A 27,404-nucleotide genomic window follows, 5' to 3' on the forward strand; every position below is an offset into this window, starting at 1 on the left:
CTCTCTGCAGGAGCCAGTTATTTTTTTGTAGTATGCACATGGATAACATTTTTGTGGGTTACCTTAGCGTTGTGACAGGACAGCCCCCACGCCCACTTCTGAGGCGTTCACCTCCAATACGAAGGGCAGTGTAGGATTTGGGTGTTTCAGCAACAGGGCGGAAGTGAAACGCCGCTTTAGTAAGCGAAACCTCCGTGATGTCGGCCTAGAAGGCAACCACAGGACTCTCAACCAACGTTGAACCACAGGGTAAGGGAAAGCAGGTGTTCCAACATCCGGGGGCCCAGGCAGTAATCTCCATCCTCGACCAGGAGATGGTGGGGTCATGGCGTTGGGGCCACGGTAGGCCGAGGTTGACTTTATGTACGGGTGCCTCGATGATGAGGAAGGGAAGGCTTTCTTGGTGCAGGGGTCCCACGGTGATGGTGAGTGGTGCTGTGATGTGTGTGATTGTCCTAGATCCCAGTGGTCGATTATCCAGTGCTTGAACCCAGAAACGGAGAGGAGAGCGGGTATGAGGTTATGTTCAGGGAGGAGGCAAGGGCCTAGTCAATGAAATTCCCTGCGGCACCAGAGTCCACTAGAGCTGTAGAAACAACACATGAGGGACAGCCAGCTAGTGAAATCGGTATTAAAAAGGGTTCGGGAAAGTGATGAAGATGGAATACTCATGCCTACCCCAGGAGATAGATGATCACGGGCCGTCCCTCTGCTGTAGTGAATCCCGGGTTGGGACGTGGCAGACACCGTTGAAGCTGGTGCACTTCCTAACAACAACAGGGACAGAGCCCCATCTGTCTCCGACGGCGTTGCTTAGCCGCGGGGTGGTGTGTGGCCCCTACCTCCATTGGTTCAGGCTCTGGCCATCCTGCCTTAGTTGGAGTAGGCACTCACCCCCTTCTCTGCCTTCCGGTGGATTATCGAAGACTCCTCTGAAAGAGCCATGAACCTCTCATAGGAAGCCAGCTCCTCCTCTCCTCTCTCCCAGCGGGCCGTAGCCCACTCCAACACCCGCCCGGTCAGCAGGGAAATAACCATGGAAACCTTGGACCTCTCTGTGGTGGGGGCTCCCATCTGATGAGCGATATAGAGGGAGCACTGGAGGAGGAAGCCACTGCATTTGGATGGAGTCTCGTCATATTTGTCCGGGAGGGATCGCTGACCTGGGCGGACTGCTGAATGCGCTGAGGTGCTGGCTCGTTGGGTCGACTCATGGTAGAGGATCCTCCGCTCGTTGGGGGTGACGCCCCTTGAGGAAGATCTAGATGTTGAATAACACGGAGGACCTCATCCATCGCCGTCCCCAGTTGCGCCAGCTGGTCGTGGTGTTGGCAAAGTAGGTCCTCCTGTTAGTCAACCATCTGGGAGATGTCTCAGTTGGCTGCTGCTTCCATTTTGTGAGGCAGTATACTGTGACGAAGACGCAGGGAGTCAGGAAGCAGGTGCAGTCAGTGAGTTTCATCGGAACGAACAGAGTGAATACAAAAACAGGAGTAGCGTCTGAACATGAAAACAGAAACAATACTGCCTGATGAGTGATACAACAGAGTGCTAGATAAAGGGGAAGTAATCAAGGTAGTGATCGTGTGCCTAATAGTCAAGGTAGTCCAGGTGTGCCTAATGATGGGGCAAAGGTGTGCATAATGATGGATTGCCAGGATGGAGCTCGGGAGCGGGAGTAGACGTGACAATTATCTGTAAGGTCCCCCAGTCTAGCAGTGAATTTAGAACTCAGATTCAACCACAACGACCAGGGAGGTTTTACAATGCCTCGCATAGAATTTTACCTATTGGTAGATGGGTAAAAAAAAGGAGACATTGAATATCCCTTTGAGCATTGTTAAGTTATTAATGACACTATGGATGGTGTATAAATACACCCAGTCACTACAAAGATATAGGCATCCTTCATAACTCAGTTGCCGAGGAGGAAGGAAACCGCTCAGAGATTTCACTATGAGGCCAATCAATGGTGACTTTAAAACAGTTACAGAGTTTAATGGCTGTGAAAGGAGAAAACTGAGGATGGATCAGCAACGTTGTAGTTACTCCATAATACTTCCAATTGACAGAGTGAAAAGAGTGAAATTAAGCCTGTACAGAATAAAAACATTCCAAAACATCCATCCTGTTTGCAACAAGGCACTAAAGTAATACTGCAAAACGTGGCAAATTAATGATCTTCTTGTCCTGAATACAAAGTGTTATGTTTTGGTCAAATCCAATACAGCACATGACTGAGTACCACTCTCCATATTTTCAAGCATATTGGTGGCTGCATCATGTTATTGGGTATGCTTATAATCGGTAAGGACTGGGGACTTTTTCAGGATAAAAAATAAACGTAATAGAGCTAAGCACAGGCTAAATCCTAGAGGAAAACCTGGTTCAGTCTGCTTTCCATCAGACACTGGGAGATGAATTCACCTTTCAGCAGAACAATAACCTAAAACACAAGGCCAAATCTACACTGGAGTTGTTTACCAAAAAGACAGTGACTTAAATCTACTTGAAAATCTATGGCAAGACCTGAAAATTATTGTCTAGAAATGATCAAAAAACATTTTCACAGGGCTTGAAGAATTTTGAAAAGAATAATGGGAAAATGTTGCATTAATCCAGGTGTGGAAAGCTCTTAGAAATTTACCCAGTGTAACGGTTTTCCTCCTCTTCGGATGAAGAGGAGGAGGAGTAGTGATCGAACCAAGGCGCAGCGTAGTGAAATGACATGATTTATTAAACAAACAAAACAGACGAAAACGAACTATACTTGATAACTAATAAAACAACAAACGATGTAGACAGACCTGAAACGACGAACTTACATATAACGTGAAGAACGCAAATAACAGGAACAGACTACATGAAACGAACAAACCGCAAACAGTCCCGTATGGTGTAACATCGACACAGACACAGGAGACAACCACCCACAACGAACACTGTGAAACAACCTACCTAAATATGACTCTCAATTAGAGGAACGCCAAACACCTGCCTCTAATTGAGAGCCATACCAGGCAACCCTTAAACCAACATAGAAACAGACAACATAGAATGCCCACCCAAACTCACGTCCTGACCAACTAACACATACAACAAACTAACAGAAATAGGTCAGGAACGTGACACCCAGACATGATCACAGCTGTAATCGCTACCAAAGGTGCTTCTACAAAGTATTGACTCAGGGGGTTTGAATACTCATCAAGGCAACCTATATCCCATGGACCCCTCAGAGGGATTGGGAGACAGGGATATGGAGAGAGATATGTGGAGAGAGGGTAAAAGACAAGGGACCTTGTAGAAACACTACTGTCAACACGCTGTCCTAGAATGATATAAATTACTTGTATTAGAAAAATAGTCAGATCACTGACCTATTTTGAATAAATGTGTTGGTTGCTTCAGGGGCATGACCACCACCATACACAGTTTATTTTGGCCCGCTGTCTTCATGTGCTTAGACTCAAGAGTTAGTGGCATTGTGTATCCCAAGTACCACCATAGTGCACAACTTTTGCTGTTAGAGAATAGGGTGCTATTTTGGGAATAGGGTGCCTTTTGGGATGCAACCATAGCTTTGTCCTTTGTATTGAGCTAGGCTACTACTTCTCTTAGTGATCCTATCACTGTATCTCCCTCCCCAGGTGACTATGAGTAATCAATTACAGATGTAGGATCTTAATTTGATCAACCTGTTGCAGGAGAATTTTACTGCAGTGCAGGAAATGTAAAACTTGCAGTGTATTTGAGGTTTAAAAAGGCTTCTAAAGTTTGTAATTTCCACCTTGAAATTTTTGACTTGATTTTCCCTTACGAAAAATGTGTCAACCACTACAAAAATGTCAATTTAATTATAATCCACATAATAATTCACATTTTTCTGTTGCTTTAGGATTATCTTCCTGCTGTACCAAACTGGCTCAAATAAAAATCCTACATGAGGAGTGTGACAACGCAAAAGCATTACAGTAGGATCACACTCACAGTCACTGTCTAAAGTGGTCTGTCAATGAGCAATAGAAAGAGGGAAGCACCTCTATGCTGCTGACAGTGAATGGATTGTTGCGCCCAATAGTTTTTAGTAAGAAGGGCGTAAAATGTCTGAGGGTTGATGAGAGATATAAAAGTAATTATTTTTTGTTAGCTTTTACAAACTCAGATCTGCTCAATTTCATGGCAGCATTCTTTTCAAAGAATGTCAGCGATGATTCAAACATGTGTTTTTACTTTTACCATTAATTTAAAATATCATCATCACAAAACATCTTAATTATCACTTAATAGTTTCTGGGCCATAAAGATAATTATCACTTTGTCATATGAACAATTTTGGGTTATGCTTGATAATAGATTAATTATATTGTGTGTCACAGGCCAATGAGGTATGAGCAATTTTGAGAAAAGTAAAATCTTAGTTGCATCAAGCAAGCCAATAAATAAGTTTGGACTAGAAATCTGCCATCTGAATCTTGGCTCGACTACAGTAGTAGATTTTTTTGGATTCGTTTTTTCCCGAATTGATAACAGCACCTTTCCTTAGAAATCCCCCATGCCTTTCTTTTCCATTGACATTTGATTATTTTTGTGACTTTATATTACTATAACATAACTTTGTCATGCTTGTCACGTGTATCAGGATAATATTGGTGGTTAGCAATTCTTCACAAACAGTCATGGGGATTTGGCAACAATTCAGCAATTATTCTGTCCAAGGTAGCCGCATACGCATTCTAGCCTATAATAAAGGTTTTCAGCTAGGACCACATCAAGACTGAATGACCGTTGCCTCTTGGCACCCTATTCCCTATTCCCTATATAGTGCACTACTAGGGCTCTGGTTAAAAGTAGTGCACTATGTAGGGAATAGGGTGCCATTTGGAACTCTGTAATGTCATTATGCACAAATGTAGCAATTGTCTCGTGAGGAGGAGGTTGAGGGGTGGATGTAGTGGATGAATCGCTACCTAGAAATACAGATGTAGGAAAAGAGGCTGGAGAACACGCTATGAAGGAAAATACTGGGGTTTTGGTACAGGTACAGCCAACTAGCGCAAAAATAATATTGCTATATTGTCAAAACAATACGATGTATCATTAAAAATAATAGCCTGATATGTAACTATATCTATTTCCCCCATCACTAGTTTTCAGTGAATTTATATAAATCACAAAGAATTGATATAAATCTGCATTTCCTGCAGTGCAGGAAAATTCTCAGCAACAAAAGAGTGATCAAAGTACCCTGAACAAAAATATAAAATCAACATGCAGCAATTTTTAAGATTTTACTGAGTTACAGTTCATATAAGGAAATCAGGCAATTGGAATAAATTCATTAGGCCCTAATCTATGGATTTCACATGACTGAGAACAGATATGCATCTGTTGGTCACAGATATCTTTAAAAAAAGGTAGGGGTGTGGATCCGAAAACCAATCAGTATCTGGTGTGACCACCATTTGCATCATGCAGCGTGACACATCTTCTTTGCATAGAGTTGATCAGGCTGTTGATTGTGGCCTCTGGAATGTTGTCCCACTCCTCTTCAATGGCTGTGCAAAGTTAGTGGATATTGGCGAGAACTAGAACACGCTGTCGTACAATTCGACCCAGAGCATCCCAAACATGCTCAATGGGTGACATGTCTGGTGAGTATGCAGGCCATGGAAGAACTGGGACAATTTCAGCTTCCAGGCATTGTGTACAGATACTTGCGATATGGTGCTGTCCATTATCATGCTGAAACATGAGGTGATGGCGGCGGATGAATGACACGACAATGGGCCTCAGGATCTCGTCACGGTTTTTCTGTGCATTCAAATTGCCATCAATAAAATGCAATTGTCTTTGTTGTCTGTAACTTATGCCTGCCCATACATAACCCCACCACCACAATGGGGCACTCTGTTCACAATGTTGACATCAGCAAACCACTTTCTCACATAACGCCATACATATACTGTATCTGCCATCTGCCCGGTACAGTTGAAACCGAGATTCATACTTGAAGAGCACACTTCTCCAGCGTGCCAGTGGCCATCGAAGGTGAGTATTTGCCCACTGAAGTCGCTTACGATGCTGAACTGCAGTCAGGTCAAGACCCAGGTCAGGACTACAAGTACGCAAACGAGCTTCCCTGAGAAATTCTTTGGTTGTGCAAACCCACAGTTTCATCAGCTGTCCGAGTGGCTGGTGTCAGACGATCCCGGAGGTGATGAAGTCAGATGTGGAGGTCCTGGGCTGGTGTGGTTACATGTGGTCTGCGGTTTTGAGGCCGGTTTGACGTACTACCAAATTCCTTAAAACGTTGGTAAAGAAATTAACATTCAATTCACTGGCAACAGCTCTGGTGGACATTCCTGCAGTCAGCATGCCATTTGCATGCTCCCTCAAAACTTGAGACATCTGTAGCATTGCGTTGTGTGACAAAACTGCACATTTTAGAGTGGCCCAGCACAAGGTGCACCTGTGTAATGATCATGCTGTTTAATCAGCTTCTTGATATGCCACACCTGTCAGGTGGATGAATTACACTGGCAAGGGAGAAATTCTCACTAAGAGGGATGTAAACACATTTGTGCACAACATTCAAGATAAATAAGCTTTTTGTGCGTATGGAACATTTCTGGGATCTATTATTTCAGCTCATGAAACATGGGACCAACACTTTACGTGTTGCGTTTATATTTTTGTTTAGTGTATTATGTAGGCCTACCTGTTTGAGCTCCTGTTAGACAGATTCAATTTAATTTCTCAAGAGGAGGCTGTACAGTCTTTCCCTCTACCTGTGTCTGTTCAGATAGGACATGTTAAGCATGATACAGAGGCTATTTCTTTTGGGCAATTCTTGTGTATATTTGGTAAAGCTACTTGTATTTTTTATATGATATGGTGCTTTCACCACTGGATCACCAAGATCTATAAATAAATGTACACTCTGAGCACGTCATCTTGCCTTGCTTGCCTTCTGCTGATTTCATGACCTTATGACTGATACAAGGTCCCTATTTTACATTTACACAAAATAATGAAAAGGGCTGTCTAATAGATTCAAATAGACAAAATAATGAAAAGGGCTGTCTGGTAGACTCAATAAATAGACAAAGATTTGTAGCTGAACAAGTCATTGCATTTATAGATTTAGTTTTTGTTTGCTTTCAGAATGCATGACTTGGACTTGACTCCAGTCTTGACCTGTTCTACTTAGGACTCGACTTGAGACTCGAACCTTGTGACTTGAGACTTACTCAAATAATAGGGACTTGATCCCACCTCTGTCTGATGGACAAATGGACACTAGAAGAGTCTTCTACCAGTTCTTCACCCACCAGGTAATTCAAATCTTGTATTTAAATTGAATATTCCATCCGATGTACAGTACATAATACAAAAAATGTCCCATAGGGTGGCTCTGGTCAAAAGTAGTGCACTATATAGGGAATAGGGTGCCATTTGGGACGCATCCTGAGTCTCTTGGACATGACCCCACAGACAGAGTGACAATGTCAGTGAGGTAGTCAACATAAGGATTCCTACTGGTCAATAGAGTGACACAACAAATGTGACCTTCCGTGTCACTCAGTGTGTGTGTGTGTGTGTGTGTGGTGTGCGTGCGTGCGTGCGTGCGTGCGTGCGTGCGTGCGTGCGTGCGTGCGTGCGTGCGTGCGTGCGTGTGTGTGTGTGTGTATACCAGAGCATTATCAGGAGGGCAATGACAGAGAAATGAGCAGTCTTCTCTCACCACTAACCTTAACTGTCAGGGTGCCTCCTGGCTACATCGTTAGCTGGTTCCACTCTTAGGATTCGGCCCAGAGGGCACCAACCCCTGGTGATGACGTAAATGTACGTTTATGGTTTAGTCCCATATGGTACCCTATTCCATATATATAGTGCACTACTCATGGGCCTTGGTCAAAAGTAGCACACTAGGGTGCCATTTGGGATACACCCTGTCTTTTCCCTTGACTGCCACGGCCACCCTTGGAATGCAATTATTAAGCTCAAATAAATAAAAAAGACAATGAAAAAAATATGAGCCGTAATCATCTGGACTTTTTAAGACTTTTTAAGACAGCAATTATCTTACATTTTGAGAGACGTCATTTGGCGTGGCTAATATTAAAGAATATACCAGAGAAATTATTTCCCAGTGTGTGTTTGTTTTTACTCACCATGTTGTGGTGCTGGTTGACATGTCTTGTTCATTGGGTTTTTTAGATAAGGAACCTTAGGAAACCACTGCATCAATTTACCAACATCAGGAACCTGTGGTTTGTGCATGTGAATCAGACTCCCGACTAAAAGGTAAAAGTAGGTTTACACACCTTCCTGAGACATCCAAATTTTACCCTTCAAAAGGGAACTTCAAAATGAATGAGGCACATACAAAAGACTAATTGATTTTAACCAGAACATTTTCTCTATTCTGACCATGCCCTTAAATTTAGCATAAAATCTATGTGTAATCCCACATCAGCACAAAGCAAAAGAACACATCCCCTTATATTGTTCAATCTCACACTATGAAGCAGGTGTTTGAAAAGCTGTTTGTGAATGTAGTACGAGGATAAGAGATACCAAAAATACATGTTGTATCTATCTTGTTATCATAAATAGTTACACATAAATATTGGACAGCGTACAAATCCATTCCCCCATCTGTGCCCAGTGGCGGTCCAGCAACTAAGGAGCTGATTACGATTCTGATAGGGGAGTGGAAAGTTGTAGGAAGGAAAACATTGTGTCTTGAAAAGCTGAGTGGAGAAAGCAGAGATGATGAATTGGAAACACTCATATTCATGTATTACCTTAATGGTATTCCTGTCTATTTATTTTCCTGGATCTAGTGGAACATTTTGTTTAAACAGCTGTTTGTATGTCTTGGTCTTGTTCCCAATTGAGCCAATATGACTGTAATTGCTGAATCAATAGTCTGATACAATATGAATATTGCAATTCAACCCAAATAGCACTCTATTTCCTATTAAAGTGCAATATGTTTGACCAGAGCGCCATGGGCCCTAGTTGAAAGTAGTGGACTATACGGTGCCATTTGGGACACAACCTGGATTTACAGTATGTGTTGTGGGAAGAGAATCATTCAACAGCTCTAATTAGGATCTTAGTGCTAAGAACATTTTAGGAAACTTTGCTCTTGAAGGGATGCATGAAAAGTCTTACAGACCAGTTCATTCAAATGTCACCCTCACACAGGAGATTGAACCCTCGCCTGGCAAGGTGGGCCATGTTTTTCACCCGTTTTGTGTTTACCCTTTCCTACAGACCAGGCTCCCAGAACGTGAAGGCAGACGCATTGTCCCGGCTGTATGACACAGAGGAGCGGCCCATGGATCCTACTCCCATACTCCCCGCCTCCTGCCTGGTGGCGCTGGTAGTGTGTGAGCTGAACGCGGACATTGAGCAGGCGTTACATGCAGAGCCCGCTCCCGTCCAGTGTCCCGCTGGGCGTCTGTACGTCCCGTCTGCTGTTCATGACCGGTTGATCTATTGGGCCCACACGTCACCCTTCTCTGGTCATCCTGGGATCGGTCGGACAGTGCGCTGTTTTAGCGGGAGGTACTGGTGGCCTACCTTGGCTAAGGATGTGAGGGTTTATGTTTCCTCCTGCTCGGTGTGCGCTCAGTGTAAGGCTCCTAGGCACCTGCTCAGAGGGAAGCTACACCCCTTATCCGTTCCACAACGGCCTTGGTCGCACCTGTCGGTGGATTTTCTAACCGACCCCCCCCCTCACAGGGTAACACCGCGATCCTGTTCGTTGTGGATTGGTTCTCGAAGTCCTGTCATCTCCTCCCTCTGCCCGGTCTTTCTACGGCCCTACACACTGCCTAGGCCTTGTTAACGCACGTCTTCCGGCACTACAGGGTGCCTGAGGATATAGTGTCTGATCGAGGTCCCCAATTCACGTCTAGGGTCTGGAAGGCGTTCATGGAACGTCTGGGGGTCTCGATCAGGCTTACTTCAGGGTTTCACCCCGAGAGTAATGGGTAGGTGGAGAGAGTAAACCAGGATGTGGGCAGGTTTCTGCTGTCCTATTGCCAGGACCGGCCGGGGGAGTGGGCGGCGTTCGTGCCCTGGGCCGAGATGGCACAGAACTCGCTTCGCCACTCCTCCACTAACCTCTCTCCCTTCCAGTGCGTACTGGGGTACCAGCCGGTTCTGGCACCTTGGCATCAGAGTCAGACCGAGAGCTCCTGCGGTGGACGACTGGTTCAGGTGCGCGGAGGAGACATGGGAAGCTGTCCGTGTTCACCTTCAGCGGGCCGCGCTGCGCCAAAAGGAGAACGCAGCCCGCCACCGCAGTGAGGCCCCGGTGTTCGCAGTGAGGCCCCGGTGTTCGGGTCTGGCTCTCGACCCGAAACCTGCCCCTCCGCCTGCCCTGCCGGAAGCTGGGTCCGTGGTTTGTGGGGCCATTTAAAGTCCTGAGGAGACTGAACGAGGTTTGTTATAGGTTACAGCTTCCCCCCGATTACCGTATTAACCCCTCGTTCCATGTGTCTCTCCTCAGGCCGGTGGTGGCTGGCCCGCTCCAGGAGTCTGAGGTGCGGGAGGTTCCTCCGCCCCCTCTGGACATCGAGGGGGCTCCGGCGTACTCTGTTCGCTCCATACTGGATTCGAGGTGTCGGGCGAGGGGCCCGGGAGGAAAGGTGCTGGGTTCCGGTCTTGGACGTGTTGGACCCTTTAATGCTGCAGGAGTTCCACCATCTTCGTCCGGATCGCCCTGCACCTTGCCCTCCGGGTCGTCCCGAGGCCGGTGTCGACGCGCAGCTGGAGCCGCGTGTCAAGGGGGTGGGGGGGGGGGGGGGGTACTGTCACGACTTCCTATGAAGTCGGTGCCTCTCCTTGTTCGGGCGACGTTCGGCGGTCGACGTCACCGGTCTTCTAGCCATCGCCGATCCACCTTTCATTTTCCATTTGTCTTGTCTTGTCTTCCCACACACCTGGTTTCAATTCCATCAATTACATGTTGTGTATTTAACCCTCTGTTCCCCACATGTCCTTGTCCGGTATTGTTTATTGTAGGTGCTTGTGCACGTTATGTCTGGGGTTTTTGTCCCATTGTTTATATGTATTTTTTTCACTGTGATTTTTATCATTAAACTGCACCGTTGTAACACATTCTTTGCTCTCCTGCGCCTGACTTCTCTTCTGCCAGGACGCACGCCTTACAAGTTCATATCTTTCATTATATAGTATATGAATGAACTATATTCATAATCTACTCTGGGCGATAATATGATTCTGTGAAATATATATCATATTTTCTCCCTCAGAAATGCTACTTCTCCCTTGTAATCTGTTCTGCTATTTCAGGTCGTCCTGTCTGAAATGTTAGTGATTCAATCCAAGTAATTTCTGTTGGAAAAGGTCACAGGTGTCTTTCCTGTGTTCCATAAGTGCAGGCCACCCACCTCTCTTGCCAGTTTGGCAGGCAGGTAAGTGTATCTGGACGTTTGCCGTTGTGTTGACCCTTTCCAAACTGCATGTTGTTTAAATATAACAGTGGTACTTGGTACCCATTTTGAATCAAACAATATTGGGCAAAGACAATATTTCTGATCGATCTCTGCAGCCAATTAAAAATAAATTCCTTACTTTATTGTGGGGGAAAATGTACATTCATGACATCCAATGTATGATGTTTGGTTGACTCTTACTAGAGCGTGGTGGTGGTGGTGAAGATGATGAAGATTGTATTTTACTATTGACCCTGTACCACTGTCCATAACATTAATTAATTAATTAATTAATTAATGCAGGAACAAGGCCACATCCATAGTTAGTTGAACAATGGCACTCTAGATTTCGGAAAACAACACATCACAGTTAGACCTACTATTTGACTCATCTGATATTAACCCCACTGTGGACTGAGGGAGGCTCCCCATTCATATTCTGGTGTTGCCTTGTCTTCTTTATATTAGCGCTTTGGCACAGGAGCGTCATGCACCCCAAAAATTTAAGGGGACACAAGTACGTGAGGATGGCTGGGGGGTGGTCCATGGGGGCTAGGCCCCGGCCATCAATTGGAACATTTTTCAAACACCTGAAACAGCTTTTTCCTGCAATCTAGAGCCATGGTCATTATGCTTAATTCTATGTTTAAACAAAGATATGTCTATTTTTCTGCATGTCTTGAGCTGTCTATATCCTCCTGACTACCAACCTTGCTAGCAGGCATGACAGCTAAGATAGTTAGACAAGCTAGCTACTCTAACTTGATTGATAGCCTGAAATGGCTTCTTAGTAGTTATGAGGTTGGGAGATTGGTAACCTATCTAGGCTAGCTAAAGCCAACTTCATAAAATTGCTAGGTGGCTAGTAGTATTACAGACAAACAACAAAAATAAAAAATACATTAAAAAAATATTGTATTTGTATTTTTTACAGGACAAATATGAGTGGGCACATGCCACTGTGCCCCCTACGGGCATGATGCCTCTGCTTGCGCAGACCATCATGTCAGAGCATGATGACATGGCCTCGGGTCTATGATATATAAGTGTTGTTTCGATGCTTTTTTTAAAAACGCACTATTACAGGCTCATTGGAAGGCAAAATAACTGTAGAATAGGATATAATTTTTGTTACAACTTCAGAGGAACATCTTCTGTCACAGTTAAACTCAGGTATTTGACAAAAACTTGAATTGTTTGTTTCTTTTAGGGAAGTAATTGTGGTGTTGTGTGCAGATAATTTTATTATTGATAGAAATGTATCCTAGTTACTATAAATTGTAGTACTTAACTGTTGATTCATACACTATTAACTATTATTCAATGAGGTGGTAATAGTTAACATAAAGATTAATAATACAATATTGTAATTAAATAAGCAATTACAACATAAGCAACTGCTTTTATTTAGTTTTTCGATTTCAAATGGCAATAAATGCAAATACAATACAGATAAAATAAAATAAATGTGTCAAAGTGTCACCCACATCCTAGGCTACTCAACATGTATCTTCACTTTAATTAACTTAATTGTGATTATGAACATGAGAAAATGAGGCTATATTTAATTCTCAGATTCATCCTAATCTCCTGAGATGAAGTTGAATGTCTTCGTTTCCGCTGTGGCTCTACTTGGTGCCTTCCAACCCCGCTATGAATGTAGAGCTATTGAAACCCCCGGAGCACTTGATTCATTCCACAATCTTCAGGCAGAGCTGCAACAGCAACTCCCTATTCTTCTGCGACTAGGAGAGGAGTACTTCATTCGGTTTGACAACTCCAATCAAAATTCGCCCCAGTCCTCATTGTCGAATACATCTCCTGGAGCTGCTGCGCGGTCAACAACGGTCAACAGGGCTTTACTTCAGTTTACGCAGCGTCTTCTGCAAGGTAAAGTCGGTAACAGCAATCGGTTTCTGAACAGCTACGCTAACCAGATGGATGATTCCATGGAGAGAGGAAAGAGGACCTGGCCGGGCGAAGAGCCACCGATCTCATTGGACCTGACGTTCCATCTGCTGAGGGAAGTTCTAGAAATGGCTCGAGACGAGCAATTAGTTCAGCAGGCATATAGTAACCGGAAAATGATGGACATATTCGGGAAATGAAAGTGTTAGAAATACATTTACCAAATAAGTTGTGTACATCTTACATAAACTGTACGTTACTATTCCATTTTTGTTTTACTCTTGAATTGGTTAACTTTCGTTCTTTCAGTTATTATTTTTTATTGATTTGTAAAATCGAGTTGTAATTCGCTTTGTAGTTATTACATTGTGTGATGAGAAATAGGCAAGGCCAGTTGAAATGGTGAACACAAATATCCTTTAATGTTCTTAACTTGTATTCAAGCATAACGTATTTTGTATATATTGTCCAAACATTCATCTTCTCTCTCTGGAATTCCCTCTCATTGTACAACTGCTTCAAGTTTGATAATAAAATAGACCTATCATATGACTATCAGCAACCAATCATATTTGTTGTGCAAGAGAATGTCTGATATTTATATTTGTAATAAAAAAAAATCCAAAGTTATATTCATTGCTTCATTGCTGTGTAGACTAAATTGAGTGTCTTGATACATTGAGACGTTTTTCTGACTCACGCGTAAATCTATTGCCAAAAGGTGTGCCAAATTACGCACGGCTTTCTCAAGCCAGAAATCTGCCCAATAACATTTGTTTTTACGGTAGTATAGAAATGCTAGAGAGGATTTACAGATAAATTACAGTTATATAACGGTAACATAGTAATTATTTAAACCGTGCCTGCAGCGGGATGCTGACTCAACCAAAACAATACCTAGTATTGCAACAATGTCATAGTCTTGAGGTAAAATTAACAGCTACTTCTGGTTGTTCAGCCAAGAAAAGGAGAAGACGTGTTTGGTTCCATCTTTGTCATCTGTGTTTTGCTGACTTGATGCCGTATCAGAAGTCATCTGTGAAAAACAAAGAGCAAAAACATTAGAGGTCCCCTCAAACTATTGCAAAGCTACTCGTTGTATAAATTGTTCAGAATTGGGTTTGTAAATGGGATCAAATTAAAACTCGCAATGCATACTGAATAAGTCAAGTATAATTTAGAGAGAATATAAAGAAATATTTATGTTATCTGTAGCATGTCCTTAAGGTCCATGCAAAATTAGAAGTCAAATGAAGGAGGAATTCTGACATGCCTCAACAGAAAATATTGTTGCTTACATATTCCAAAGCACTAATTTAACACAAGGAAATCAAATATTTTGTAGAGTCTAAAGAGCTTCTTTGAGATACCAAATACAAAATAACTCTAACATAAAAAGAAATGTATACCATATTTATCTCACCACACTAATAACCACCTGCTCACACCCACAATATGTCCTGTATCAATCAATATGATGTCCTGAATTACCATATCCACATCCATACAATAACCTCAGAGTATACAAGATCAGTCAGCAATTTGACCTGAAAATCTACTAAATTGAAACTTCTCATGTTTTCAATTTAAAGCGGGTAACCTTTTAAGTGTGATAGACTGAGTGCTTAAGTATTAGTCAGTGCACAAATGAAGAAATAAACATATCCTAATGGTAGACTTTATCAGACTCCAAAGCTGATGCAGTAAAATAGACAAAGCCACAACTGTGACACAGAAAGCCACTTCCTGTGAGGAAACAAAACAACCAAGCTTTATTTCTTCAGGATTATAAGAGTTTTTGTAAGCAAGATGATTTTAGGTTATGCAAGTGATGATTTTAGGTTATGCACATGCCACACACACACACACACACACACACACACACACACACACACACACACACACACACACACACACACACACACACACACACACACACACACACACACACACACACACACACACACACACACACACACACACACACACACGAAGACCCTTTCTGGTAAACGCCTCTGTGAATCTGTAGGCCATTCATTTTTTTCCCTCTGGAATGAATACAAACTGTTCCAGGTGGTTTTTCCCTTTTCAATTGAATCCACATGATTATGTTGGTGTAAACTCTATGCTCATTCAAATTAGCACTCCACATGCAAATGAAACTCAATGGTGATGACATGTAACAGAGTGGTTGATAATTATCCCTATGAAAACAGCAGCGTCCCCCTCCCTGCTTCACCCCTAACACACGCAGGGCTACGGCAACCAGAGAGCAGGCAGGTGTCTCATCATTAAAGCCTCCTGCTGAGGTGAAAGCCACTGCCGTAACACAGGCCAGGTCCCATGCAGGCCCACTCTGAGTTGAGCAGAGCACAGCTGCTTTAAACAATGACTGAACTATTCTGATACAGATTGGATATTGACTGGTTTCAATAACCACATACAGAGGGCGGGAGATAAAAGCCAAGCAATAATAATTTTCATTTTATACTTAAAAATATCCATATGGTTTGTGAACTCAAATGTGACCTTGACTGTCACTGCACTAGACAGCTGCTGGGATGGAGTTAGCCAGGGATCATGAGTTATTATTCTATCATGTATTATAGACATTTTCAGTCAATTTCACGGCTAGGCTGTAGTGTATCATAGACGCTCCTCTCACCTGTGTCGGTGGCTCCGCTGATGGGAAGTTAACCAGATTTGTGTTTGGGAACTGAACAGGGGTTGTGGTTGGGGTTGGGAAGTGGACTGGGCTGGCCTGTGCGGTGGCAGTTGGTGTTGGGGTTAGGGATGGGAATTGTACTGGGGTTGTGGCACGGGCGGGGCCCTGTGGGTTGGCCAGGGTAGCCATGACACCTAGGGTCTCAATAGGTCTCTGAGGAAGGGGTGGGGGTGCTATCTGCTGCTGGGGCTGTGGAGGGTTGGCCTTAACGACAGAGGGTCCTGCAGCAGAGGGGGAGACATCTGTACGGGTCGCCCCTGTCATCCGCCTCAATTCTACTTCCTCTTCTCCATCTTCAAATTCTTCATCTTCTTCAACATCTGAACAACAACCAAGAATTCAAAATACGAAAATAGTAAATTGTTTAATTTTACTTCAGTTTTACATTGATCTTGAAATTGTTATTTGCATAGTTTCTTTTGTGGGACTGGAAGAAGTGATTTTGGACATTGTGAAAGAACATTGAAATGCCAACGTCACACTCAATACTCAATACTCCCCACCTTTCACAAAGTCTATAGTGAGCAGTACCCTCCTCTCCCGCTCAAAGTTAGCTGTGTAGTGATCCATGTTGTCATAGCCACGCTCCACTTTGTCCAGGTGGGAGATGTTAGTGCCTGCAATGAGGCTGGTAGACCGAGAGAGAGATCACAGTTACACTGTAGTTTCTGAGGACCAGAACTATAGTCTGAAACTGGAAAAAAGGGTATGTGTACTCACTTTTGTAGAAGAGGCTTTGCAGTCTGTGGGAGCAAAGATGAGAAAGGAATTACTTCTCAGAAAACTCTGATGTAGACATTGCACAACATGTCTTCTGAGAAAACATCTCGGAAGACATTGCGCAACATGTTTGTAATAACATGTTACACTTTTTATTCTAACATGGTACATAACCAATTATGATATTGATTTATCACTGACACATGGCTATTTTGTGTGGTAGTAATTTGTCCTTTCTGGACAAAAAGTATGTTTTTCATCACCTGCAGGAAAGTAGCCATCTCTGACTCCTCCATTGTCTGTATCCCTGTCTCCACGATCTTTGCCATGTTCTCCAGGTGCTCTCTATACTTCCTCATGAGGCCGTTTATATAGTCCAGTTTCTCCTGTTGCTCTGCGTTGATCTTCAGGGTCATGTCTCCTTTCCGCTCCTCCAGGACGGCATAAAGGTGATCGAAACTTTCACACACTTTGGATTTCTGCCTCCTGCCATTCTCCTGTTAGACAGCCATGATTGTACTGTAAGGTTAAACTGACAAATAACTGGGTCATATGGATATTGTCAGTAGCAAAAATGAGAGCGCATAAAAATTAAGCATACCATTTTTTACCATCAATATTGTTGAAGTTTTATACAATGTGAAAATACTGTTATAGACGAAACATAAGAAAGGACAAAAGGTTGAAGGCTTTACCTCAACGGTCTTACAGGTCTCATCCAGTTGACTCATGACGCCTTGAATCCTGTCGTTGTTTCCCACTAGCATGGCTATACAGTCAGTCAACTCAGTCTGGAACACACACACACACACACACACACACACACACACACACACACACACACACACACACACACACACACACACACACACACACACACACACACACACACACACACACACACACACACACACACACACACACACACACACACACACACACACACACACACACACACACACACACACACACACACACACACACACACACACACACACACACACAGAGGTCCAGCATAACTTTTTTTTTAAATGACATTTTATGCACCAACTCTGATACTCTGTTCATTAGAAAAAAGGGGAAGTTTGACTTCAATTTGATATACCTGTAAAGCATCATTATGAAAAAGGAAATAAACAGATATAAATGTAAAATAAACAAGTTAACCTTTTGCTTATTGAATATAGTGTTGAGTGGGGCCACATCACAGTCTTTGTGGGCTCCGAACACCTTGCAGAGAGAGCAGGTGGGCACGCCACACGTCACACAGTAGATGTTGATCTTCTCACCCTCATGCTCCTCACACATGGGCTGGTCACACTTGGCAGGCTCAGGCTCAGGCTTGCTGCTACAGAACAGGTGACAGTTATACTTTGGGGATCCTGTTTACACCACACATTGGACAAAGACTTCCTGGTGACCTTTTTAAAAAATCGAGTTACCAGTGAGAGTTTGTGAGCGAGGAAGCTATACTGTTAATCGAGCACAGTAATGTCGGTCACACTGGCAAGTCACAAAAACATCTTTGTGTCCACAGTGCCTAAAATGTTCAAGCCATAATATTATAACATCAAAGTAAGTGAACAAATGTAGTACAGACAAACATACTTTCTCCTCATGGAATGTTAGCATTTCAGAATAGCCATAATTTATGTCTATTTGGCAACCAAGAGTATGCTAACATTTTGAATAACTGTTTTTAATAGTCCACTTGCGTAACGTAGGCCTAATCCACAGTTGCTTGATGAGCCTATCACACCACTGTGGCTAAAACGCATTCTGCACTTGGCTCCCAGATTCAAGCAAAAGGTCCATGTGAAAATTGTATTTGTCTTGTCCCGGTAATCTACTCAAGAACTTTAAATTGATTGTGCAAAAATGATATGCTAAAAAGGCAGGGGCAGATGGCGTCTTTTCAGAGATCTACTGTTTTGGTTTATTAGGATGTAGTTAAGTGAATTTACATGTAGCTGTTGCAGATAATCTACTATGGATAGTTAATGACAGAAGTTGTATTTTAAAAACATTGGGTTTTCCTACGTCAACTATTTTTTGTCAACTACTTGTGTACTGTCTATCTCTCCTAAAAGCAGACTAAATACTATATTGATGTCTAGAGAATGTAGTGCGGCTCAAATTGGAATAAAAATAGAACTCTGCTGCCTCACTGGCCTACATTATAAAAACAAAATCTAACTAACGGGCAATATGTCCAGCCACCCATGAGTAAAACCCAATTTCACAATGAAAAAAACAAATATATATTCTCCTTCAATTTTCCATTTCTCATCAGTAGTTTTCCGATTCATTCTATATGTTGTTCAGGATAGTATGTAGTCTTCTTGATGTCCAGATTTGTTGGTGTGAGGGTTTGCTGTTTGTCTAATTGGCCAGATATACATGGGACTGCTGCTGCGTGCCTCGGACTAAATTGTCTGCCAATCTTTTTAAATAGGCCTGTAGTGTCTCACCTTGAGGACTCCTGTTTGTATATATCAATGATATTCTGTATGTCTCAGACCAATTGTCTTAGACCTGCTGTCTTCTTTTAGGCATTTATTGTCTCACCTTGAGGACTCCTGTTCTTGTTTGTACATGTCAATGATATTCTCCACCAGCAGGTTCCTCTGCAGGCCATAGACTCCATGTCTGTCCAGGACCACCTCATGTCGGCAGGACGGGCAGCGGAAACGTCCCCCTGAAGATACCGTGGTTCCTCTGGTCGATAGATAAGGGTTTGAGGCCTACACAGGACATCAGTGTATCAATGGCGTTAGATAAAGCCAGTGGAAATGTTTAAATATAGGCCTACCGTTGTCTAATATTGGTTAGTAGTATTTGCGTTGTTTACTGGTTAAAATGTGTGTTAGTTGATTCTGGAATGGCATGGGTAAAGAGGAAACACGTTGTTTCTTTTCAGCATTATGGAATAAGTGGTAATTGAATACTGACAATTAAAGGATGAGCAATACCTTCACTACAATGTCAGAATTCTGTACATGTAATGTATATGAATGGATAAACCTTTAAGAGACAGCAGTAAAGGTTAAAGGTTAAAAGTTCAGCTGTAAAATAACCAACCTACCTGGAAAATATCTTGGGCACATTTTCGACAAAGGTTGTGTTGACAAGGGAGAATCACCACCGGTTTGGTAAACATCTCCAAACAGATGGGGCAAATTAGCTGTTTCTCCAAGCTGTCCATGGTGCTGTCTTGCTTTGTGGAATGTGGATACCCCAGAGATATATTCATTGCACAGTGGAAAAACAAAACCACTACTGCTGTCTTTAGGGATACCAACAAACAGTCCCCCAACGGTCCCTCAATCCATAAAGAACTGACTTGGCAAAGATTAAAGATGTCTACTCCTTTAGAACAATGCAGAGTCACTGGGCCTGCTTAGGCGCTCGTTGCTGTCCTCAAAGTTCCTTCGACCGGGTCGCATTGCTCCCTAGCTGGCAATCCACTGAGTGTCACAGGCTGTTTTTAGAAACCCCCACGTCAAGGGTTGCCATGCTTACTTGCCCATATATGAAAATGTCACGAGAAGGGTTAGGGGGTCCAGCTGTTACCACCTCTGAAACAGGAAGGGGTAAGCCCATACCTCTATCAAACAGAGTGGGCTGAAGTTGCCCCTAGACAGTGATCTTGGGTCAGTTTTGCATTTCCCCCACTAATAGTTAAGGTTAGGATTGGGGGAGGGGAAGCTGATCCTAGATCTGTACCTAGACTTCCCCCCGGACAGAGCCTTTCAAACAAACTCACGATGGCAAGTCACTGCTCTGACTCTTGAACAATAGTGGGCTATAACTCCGTTTAGTTTAGAGTTGTTAATCAATAAACAATAATTGCCCTATAATGCAATAATGCTTTTGTAGAAAACATTCAAGTTGGCCTACATCTGTGAAATGATTGCGATCAATGTCAAAAGACGCCAGTCCATATCCCAATGACAAACATAATCTATTGCGAAACATTGGTCACCTAATTTCAAAAGCAAATACCAGTATGTGACCTTGAATACATTACGCTATGCTGATACTGTAAGCAATGCCCAGACACACATTGATTCTGAACCTGTCATCAGCCTACAGCATTAAAACAAATATACCCTATATATATACACTCATACCAATAAATCAGATACCATTTCATGTTGACTGTATAGACAGATCAAATCATACATTTATTTTCAACAAAATACTTTTGTTCTATTTTTATACATACACATACTCTAATATTTACACACTGAGCTATTTGTACTATGTGACAAGTGAAGCCAATGCACTCCAGAGTGTTTAGGTAAGTGAAAGGAGATGATGGATTTTGTTTGCAGCAGAACAATGACATCAACTACCTCCAATGAAAACAGAAATCAAGATTTAAAAAAACAAAAAAAACAACCAAAAGCACTTATTTACAGAGAATGTAATGACGTTAGAGTGTGGGAACATCCATTGACATAGAAATGGACTGTGTAGTGTTTATGTAGTCTAGTGCCTCTCTACGGTTTGTAGATGTCCAGGTTCAGGTGTAGCTTCGGTGGCCATCCCCAATCAACTGTGTCTTTTCACTGGCATTAGTTGGCTGGTGCACAACCGGAGTGTCCACATCTAGGATTACACAACAACATTGTGAATAATGACACTAAAATTCCCTACAATATCAAATGATCAACCTAGATACCTTTGTCAATCTTATTGTTGTATTTTCTCTCGTTCCATTCATTGATGTTACACTTTGCTTTCACTACTTAACGGTATAGTTAGTTTGTTTGTTGTTTGCAGAAGATGTAAAGGTATGTTTAGAAATTATTTGATCTTCTATTATTCTACCAAGATGTTATAAGAAATGTTTCTGAATGGCACAAAGATGATGTATCACATCAACGCAAAGCCATCACAACTACTTGTTGTTGAATCTCCAGAGACATGAACTCATTGTACAAATTTGCCCATCAACTTCTCATAATTGATGCGTTGGCAGAAACAATTAGCTATTTATCTGTCTACACTGCTTACCACACATTTGTAAACATGTAATAAACCTCTAACTACCATTCAAAGTAAAACAGTGAATTTTTAAGCAGGGATCTTTTTTCTAACATGGATGTTATATAAATATTGTGCTGTTGAAATCGTAGGGCAAGAGTAGCCTATGTGTTTGTTAAAGGGATACTTCGTATTTTGTCAAATGAGGCCCTTTATCTACTTCCCCAGAGTCAGATGAACTCGTGGATACCATTTGTATGTCCCAGTATGAAGGAAGTTAGAGGTAGTTTCACGATCCAATGCTAACTAGCGTTAGCGCAAAGTCTGGAAGTCTATGGGTATCTGATAACATGCTAGTACAGTTGAAGTCGGAAGTTTACATACACCTTAGCCAAATACATTTAAACTCAGTTTTTCACAATTCTTGACATTTAATCCTAGTAAAAATGACCTGTTTTAGGTCAGTTAGGATCACCACTTTACTTTAAGAATGTGAAATGTCAGAATAATAGTAGAGAGAATTATTTATTTAAGCTTTTATTTCTTTCATCACATTCCCAGTGGGTCAGAAGTTTACATACACTCAATTAGTATTTGGTAGCATTGCCTTTAAATTGTTTAACTTTGGTCAAACGTTTCGGGTAGCCTTCCACAAGCTTCCCACAATAAGTTGGGTGAATTTTGGCCCATTCCTCCTGACAGAGCTGGTGTAACTGAGTCAGGTTTGTAGGCCTCCATGCTCGCACACGCTTTTTCAGTTCTGCCCACACAAAGTTCTATAGGATTGAGGTCAGGGCTTTGTGATGGTCACTCCAATACCTTGACTTTGTTGTCCTTAAGCCATTTTGCCACAACTTTGAAAGTATGCTTGGGGTCTTTGTCCATTTGGAAGACCCATTTGCGACCAAGCTGTAACTTCCTGACTGATGTCTTGAGATGTTGCTTCAATATATCCACATCATTTTTTCCCCTCATGATGCCATCTATTTTGTGAAGTGCACCAGTCCCTCCTGCAGCAAAGCACCCCCACAACATGATGCTGCCACCCCCGTGCTTCACGGTTGGGATGGTGTTCTTCGGCTTGCAAGCCTCCCCGTTTATCCTTCAAACATAACGATGGTCATTATGGCCAAACAGTTCTATTTTTGTTTCATCAGACCAGAGGACATTTCTCAAAAAAGTACGATATTTGTCCCCATGTGCAGTTGCAAACCGTAGTCTGGCTTTTTTATTGCGGTTTTGGAGCAGTGGCATCTTCCTTGCTGAGCGGCCTTTCAGGTTATGTTGATATAGGACTCGTTTTACTATGGCTATAGATACTTTTGTACCTGTTTCCTCCAGTATCTAAAGCCATGACATAATTTTCTGGAATTTTTCAAGCTGTTTAAAGGCACAGTCAACTTAGTATATGTAAACTTCTGACCCACTGGAATTGTGATACAGTGAATTGTAAGTGAAATACTCTTGTCTGTAAACAATTGTTGGAAAAATGACTTGTGTCATGCACAAAGTAGATGTCCTAACTGACTTGCCAAAACTATAGTTTGTTAACAAGATATTTGTGGAGTGGTTGAAAAACGAGTTTTAATGACTCCAACCTAAGTTTATGTAAACTTCCGACTTCAACTGTGTGTGTGTGTGTGTGTGTGTGTGTGTGTGTGTGTGTGTGTGTGTGTGTGTGTGTGTGTGTGTGTGTGTGTGTGTGTGTGTGTGTGTGTGTGTGTGTGTGTGTGTGTGTGTGTGTGTGTGTATGTGTGTGTGTGTGTGTGTGTGTGTATATATGTGTCTCTGTATATGTGTCTTCACCCACTGACTGTGTCCCCTCACCAGTCTCCTTGTCATGGCGGATCTCCTCCTCCAGGTCTTCAGGGGAGACAAAGCTGTCTGTTCCCTCGGCGGGGTGCATGGGCTTCAGCTTCCCACAGCAGCAGTTACAGCAGCAGCACAGGCAGCAGCAGCAGTAGCACCCCGTTATCACGCCACACAAGGCAAAGAGACCCTGACAGGAGAGAGATATACTATAGGTTAACACAACACAAAAACATGCATGCACTCACGCAGACAGACTCAAACACAAGCGCAGCAGCTCGCACCAATCTTTCCCCTCCATGCACAATAAAACAATCCAGGGATTACAGATGATTGTGAAAGCTCACCTTAGCCCACCAGGTAGACAGCATGAAGTAGGTGTTGACATTCTCCTCTCCAAACTGCTGGGCCACATAAAGGCCAAGGGAGCCGTAGCTGTCATAAATGTTTCTCTTGGTGACGTCTGACAGAATGGAATTGGCGCTGTTGAGCTCCTTGAATTTCTCTGCCGTCTCTGGGTTGTCAGGGTTCTTGTCCGGGTGGTACCTCAGAGCTAATTTTCTGAAAGGAATTCAAAAGTAAATAAATGAACACACAAAAATATGGATTTCTCCTTTGTGGTTTCAGAAACTGGGTGAGATGGTGTGTAAAGACAAAGGCTGTATTGTCTGTTTATTGTGTACCATACAGCTCTGTTCTCTATGGATTTCATTATGGTCATTTATTTGACTTATCTAGACACACACTTGTTTGTCTGGATCTAGCCATGGATCTAGCCTTGAGACAATTGAGACATGGATTTTGTATGTGTGCCATTCAAAGGGTGAATGGCCAAGACAAAAGATTGAAGTGCCTTTGAACGGGGTATGGTAGTAGGTGCCAGTTCGGGCGCATCGGTTTGTGTCAAGAAGGGCAATGCTGCTGGGTTTTTCAAGGTCAACAGTTACCCGTGTTTTTCAAGAATGGTCCACCACCAAAAAGACATCCCGCCAACTGTGGGAAGCATTGGAGTCAACATGGGCCAGCATCCTTGTGGAATGCTTTCGACACCTTGTAGAGTCCATGCCCCGACGAATTGAGGCTGTTTTGAGGGCAAATGGGGGGGATGAAACTCAATATTAGGAAGGTGTTCCTAATGTTTGGTATAGTCAGTGTATACAGTATGTGATAGTGATAGATATACATGTAGATGTGATTGATAGATATACACGTGGATGTGATAGATGGTGATAGATATAAATGTGATAGATATAGATGTGATAGATAGTGATAGATATAGATAGTGATAGATATAGATGTGATAGATAGTGATGATATAGATGTGATAGATATAGATGTGATAGATAGTGATAGACATAGATGTGATAGATAGTGATATATATAGTTGATATAGATAGTGATAGATATAGATGATGTAGATAGTGATAGATAATAGATATGATAGTGATGTACAGTAGATGGGATAGATATACAGTGCATTCAGGAAAGTATTCAGACCCCTTCACCTTTTCCAAATGTTGTTACGTTACAGCCTTATTCTAAAATTGTTTGAATCGTTTTTTCCCCCCTCATCAATCTACAGACAATACCCCATAATGACAAAAGCAAAAACAGGTTCGTATAAATTTTTGCGAATTTATAAAAGATAAAAAACGTACATTTCACATTTACATATGTAAGTATTCAGACCCTTTTCTCAGTACTTTGTTGAAGCACCTCTGGCAGCGATTACAGCCTCAAGTCTTCTTGGGTATGACGCTACAAGCTTGGCACACCTGTATTTGGGGAGTTTCTCCCATTCTTCTCTGCAGATCCTCTCAAGCTCTGTTAGGTTGGATGGGGAGAGTCACTGCACTGCTATTTTCAGGTCTCTCCAGAGATGTTCAATCGAGTTCAAGTCTGGGCTCTTGCTGGGCCACTCAAGGACATTCAGAGACTTGTCCCGAAGCCACTCCTGCATTGTCTTTGCTGTGTGCTTAGGGTCATTGTACTGTTGGAAGGTGAACCTTCTCCAATCTTCTCCCCAGTCTGAGGTCCTGAGCACTCTGGAGCATGTTTCCACCCAGGATCTCTCTGTACTTTGCTCCATTCATCTTTCCCTCGATCCTGACTAGTGGGACTGGGAGACTGGCTGGCATGTGCCTTTTACTGAAGATTGGCTTACATCTGGTCACTCTACCATAAAGGCCTGACTGGTGGAGTGCTGCAGAGATGGTTGTCCTTCTGGAAAGTTTTCCCATCTCCACAAAGGAACTGTCAGAGTGACCATCGGGTTCTTGGTCACCTCCCTGACCAATGCCCTTCTCACCCGATTGCTCAGTTTGGCCGGGTGGCCAGCTCTAGGAAGAGTCTTGGTGGTTCCAAACTTCTTCCATTTAAGAATGATGGAGGCCATTGTGTTCTTGGGGACCTTCAATGCTGCAGAAATGTTTTGGTACCCTTCCCCAGATCTGTGCCTCGACACAATCCTGTCTCGGAGCTCTACGGACAATTCCTTAGACTTTTTTTTTGCTCTGACATGCATTGTCAACTGTGGGACCTTATATAGACAGGTGTGTGCCTTTTCAAGTCATGTCCAATCAATTGAATTTACCACAGGTGGACTCCATTCAAGTTGTAGAAACATCTCAAGGATGATCAACGGAAACAGGATGCATCTGAGCTCAATTTCAAGTCTCATAGAAAAGGATCTGAATACTTATGTAAATAAGGTATTTCTGTTTTTTAATTTTAATAAATGTGCAACATTTCAAAAAACTTGTTTTCACTTTGTCATTATGGGGTATTGTGTGTCGATTGATGAGGATTTTTTACTTATTTAATCGATTTTAGAATAAGGCTGTAGCGTAACAAAATGTGGAGAAAGTCAAGGGGTCTGAAAACTTTCTGAATCCTCTATAGATAGATAGATAGATAGATAGATAGATAGATAGATAGATAGATAGATAGATAGATAGATAGATAGATAGATAGATAGATAGATAGATAGATAGATAGATAGATAGATAGATAGATAGATAGATAGATAGATAGATAGATAGATAGATAGATAGATAGATAGATGTGAATTGCTTGTGCCTTATTTCCCACCTGTAGGACTTCTTGATGTCATCATGGGTACAGCCTTTTTCTAGCCCAAGCACTTGATACAGAGACTCTCCAGAGGTGGACAGAGAGCGCTGCCTTGGTTCAGACATCCTACCACCATTACCTGCTGGAGAAAGAGGGCGGACAATGGGGAATTAGATTCATACCAGTACAACCATTAAAAAACACGCTTAGTCAAACCATGAAACTCTCTTTTGACAGAAAATAAATGATCATCCAAGGAGACAAAATAAATACCTGGCTTCCCTAATTTTATGCAGCAGTTATCCTTCTTATTCCTTTATGGTATCAAAGTCCTCAGTTTAAGTCCTCTTCCTACCTGGTGAGGTGTATGGTGGCGATGGACTTGCACTGGACTGCTAGCAACTGTTTGTCAGACATGAGGTGCAGTGAAATGAAACATTCATAAACTAGAGGTCTTGAGTTTCCCAGGCCACCAATGGGTCTACTCTACACGCCTGTGTAGGCTTGATCAGGTTTCAGCTGAGACGGTCTGCTGCTTGTATTGTGTGAGACTGAAGGTAGGCATGACAACTCCTTGGTAAGGGTCTGGGAGAATGATTAGTATAAATATATCAGTTTCACTTCAACTCAAAAGGTTTGACCTCAATGCCGCATACAATTCCAGTGAGTTGAGAACAGGTCTTTGATGTCCTAATACC

The 27,404-nt window shown here is 42.5% G+C and overlaps 3 protein-coding genes across 4 annotated transcripts; 1 reads left to right on the forward strand and 2 right to left on the reverse strand.

The window, feature by feature from the left end:
• Positions 1-12,559: 12,559 nt before the first annotated feature.
• LOC139560052 (corticoliberin-like) lies at positions 12,560-13,784 on the forward strand. Its single transcript, XM_071376545.1, has 2 exons — positions 12,560-12,653; positions 13,056-13,784. The coding sequence occupies exon 2, from the start codon at positions 13,076-13,078 to the stop codon at positions 13,586-13,588; it is 513 nt and encodes a 170-aa protein (XP_071232646.1). The 5' UTR covers positions 12,560-12,653; positions 13,056-13,075; the 3' UTR covers positions 13,589-13,784.
• Positions 13,785-13,788: 4 nt separating this feature from the next.
• On the reverse strand, positions 13,789-20,302 carry LOC139560051 (E3 ubiquitin-protein ligase TRIM63-like). 2 transcript variants are annotated; one of them, XM_071376543.1, is made up of 9 exons: positions 19,919-20,302; positions 19,402-19,577; positions 18,001-18,181; positions 17,529-17,624; positions 17,097-17,330; positions 16,834-16,856; positions 16,617-16,741; positions 16,054-16,433; positions 13,789-14,424 (listed from the first exon to the last, which is right to left on the reverse strand). In XM_071376543.1, the coding sequence occupies exons 1-9, from the start codon at positions 20,084-20,086 to the stop codon at positions 14,329-14,331; spliced, it is 1,479 nt and encodes a 492-aa protein (XP_071232644.1). In that variant the 5' UTR covers positions 20,087-20,302; the 3' UTR covers positions 13,789-14,328. The 2 variants fall into 2 exon arrangements, with proteins under 2 accessions (XP_071232644.1, XP_071232643.1); XM_071376542.1 differs by having other exon boundaries at positions 18,001-18,178; positions 19,919-20,299.
• A 697-nt stretch (positions 20,303-20,999) lies between these two features.
• Positions 21,000-27,083, reverse strand: LOC139559968 (dnaJ homolog subfamily C member 5-like). Its single transcript, XM_071376467.1, has 5 exons — positions 26,980-27,083; positions 26,725-26,848; positions 23,982-24,195; positions 23,653-23,824; positions 21,000-21,447 (listed from the first exon to the last, which is right to left on the reverse strand). Exons 2-5 carry the CDS (start codon positions 26,829-26,831, stop codon positions 21,362-21,364), a joined length of 579 nt encoding a protein of 192 aa, XP_071232568.1. The 5' UTR covers positions 26,832-26,848; positions 26,980-27,083; the 3' UTR covers positions 21,000-21,361.
• Positions 27,084-27,404: the final 321 nt, after the last annotated feature.

This window comes from Salvelinus alpinus, chromosome 30 (genome assembly GCF_045679555.1).
Source record: "Salvelinus alpinus chromosome 30, SLU_Salpinus.1, whole genome shotgun sequence".
NCBI lineage: Eukaryota > Metazoa > Chordata > Actinopteri > Salmoniformes > Salmonidae > Salvelinus > Salvelinus alpinus.

Excerpts from the sequence above, each read along its gene's own strand:
- LOC139560052 (XM_071376545.1), top strand. The coding sequence starts at position 13,076 with ATGAAGTTGAATGTCTTCGTTTCCGCTGTGGCTCTACTTGGTGCCTTC.
- LOC139560051 (XM_071376543.1), bottom strand. The coding sequence starts at position 20,086 with ATGAATATATCTCTGGGGTATCCACATTCCACAAAGCAAGACAGCACC. Across the intron at positions 19,578-19,918 it reads GTGCCCAAGATATTTTCCAG|GCCTCAAACCCTTATCTATC; the intron begins GTAGGTTGGTTA and ends TGTCCTGTGTAG. Across the intron at positions 17,331-17,528 it reads AGACCTGTAAGACCGTTGAG|GAGAATGGCAGGAGGCAGAA; the intron begins GTAAAGCCTTCA and ends GCTGTCTAACAG.
- LOC139559968 (XM_071376467.1), bottom strand. The coding sequence starts at position 26,831 with ATGTCTGAACCAAGGCAGCGCTCTCTGTCCACCTCTGGAGAGTCTCTG. Across the intron at positions 24,196-26,724 it reads GACATCAAGAAGTCCTACAG|AAAATTAGCTCTGAGGTACC; the intron begins GTGGGAAATAAG and ends AATTCCTTTCAG. Across the intron at positions 21,448-23,652 it reads CCGCCATGACAAGGAGACTG|ATGTGGACACTCCGGTTGTG; the intron begins GTGAGGGGACAC and ends GTGTAATCCTAG.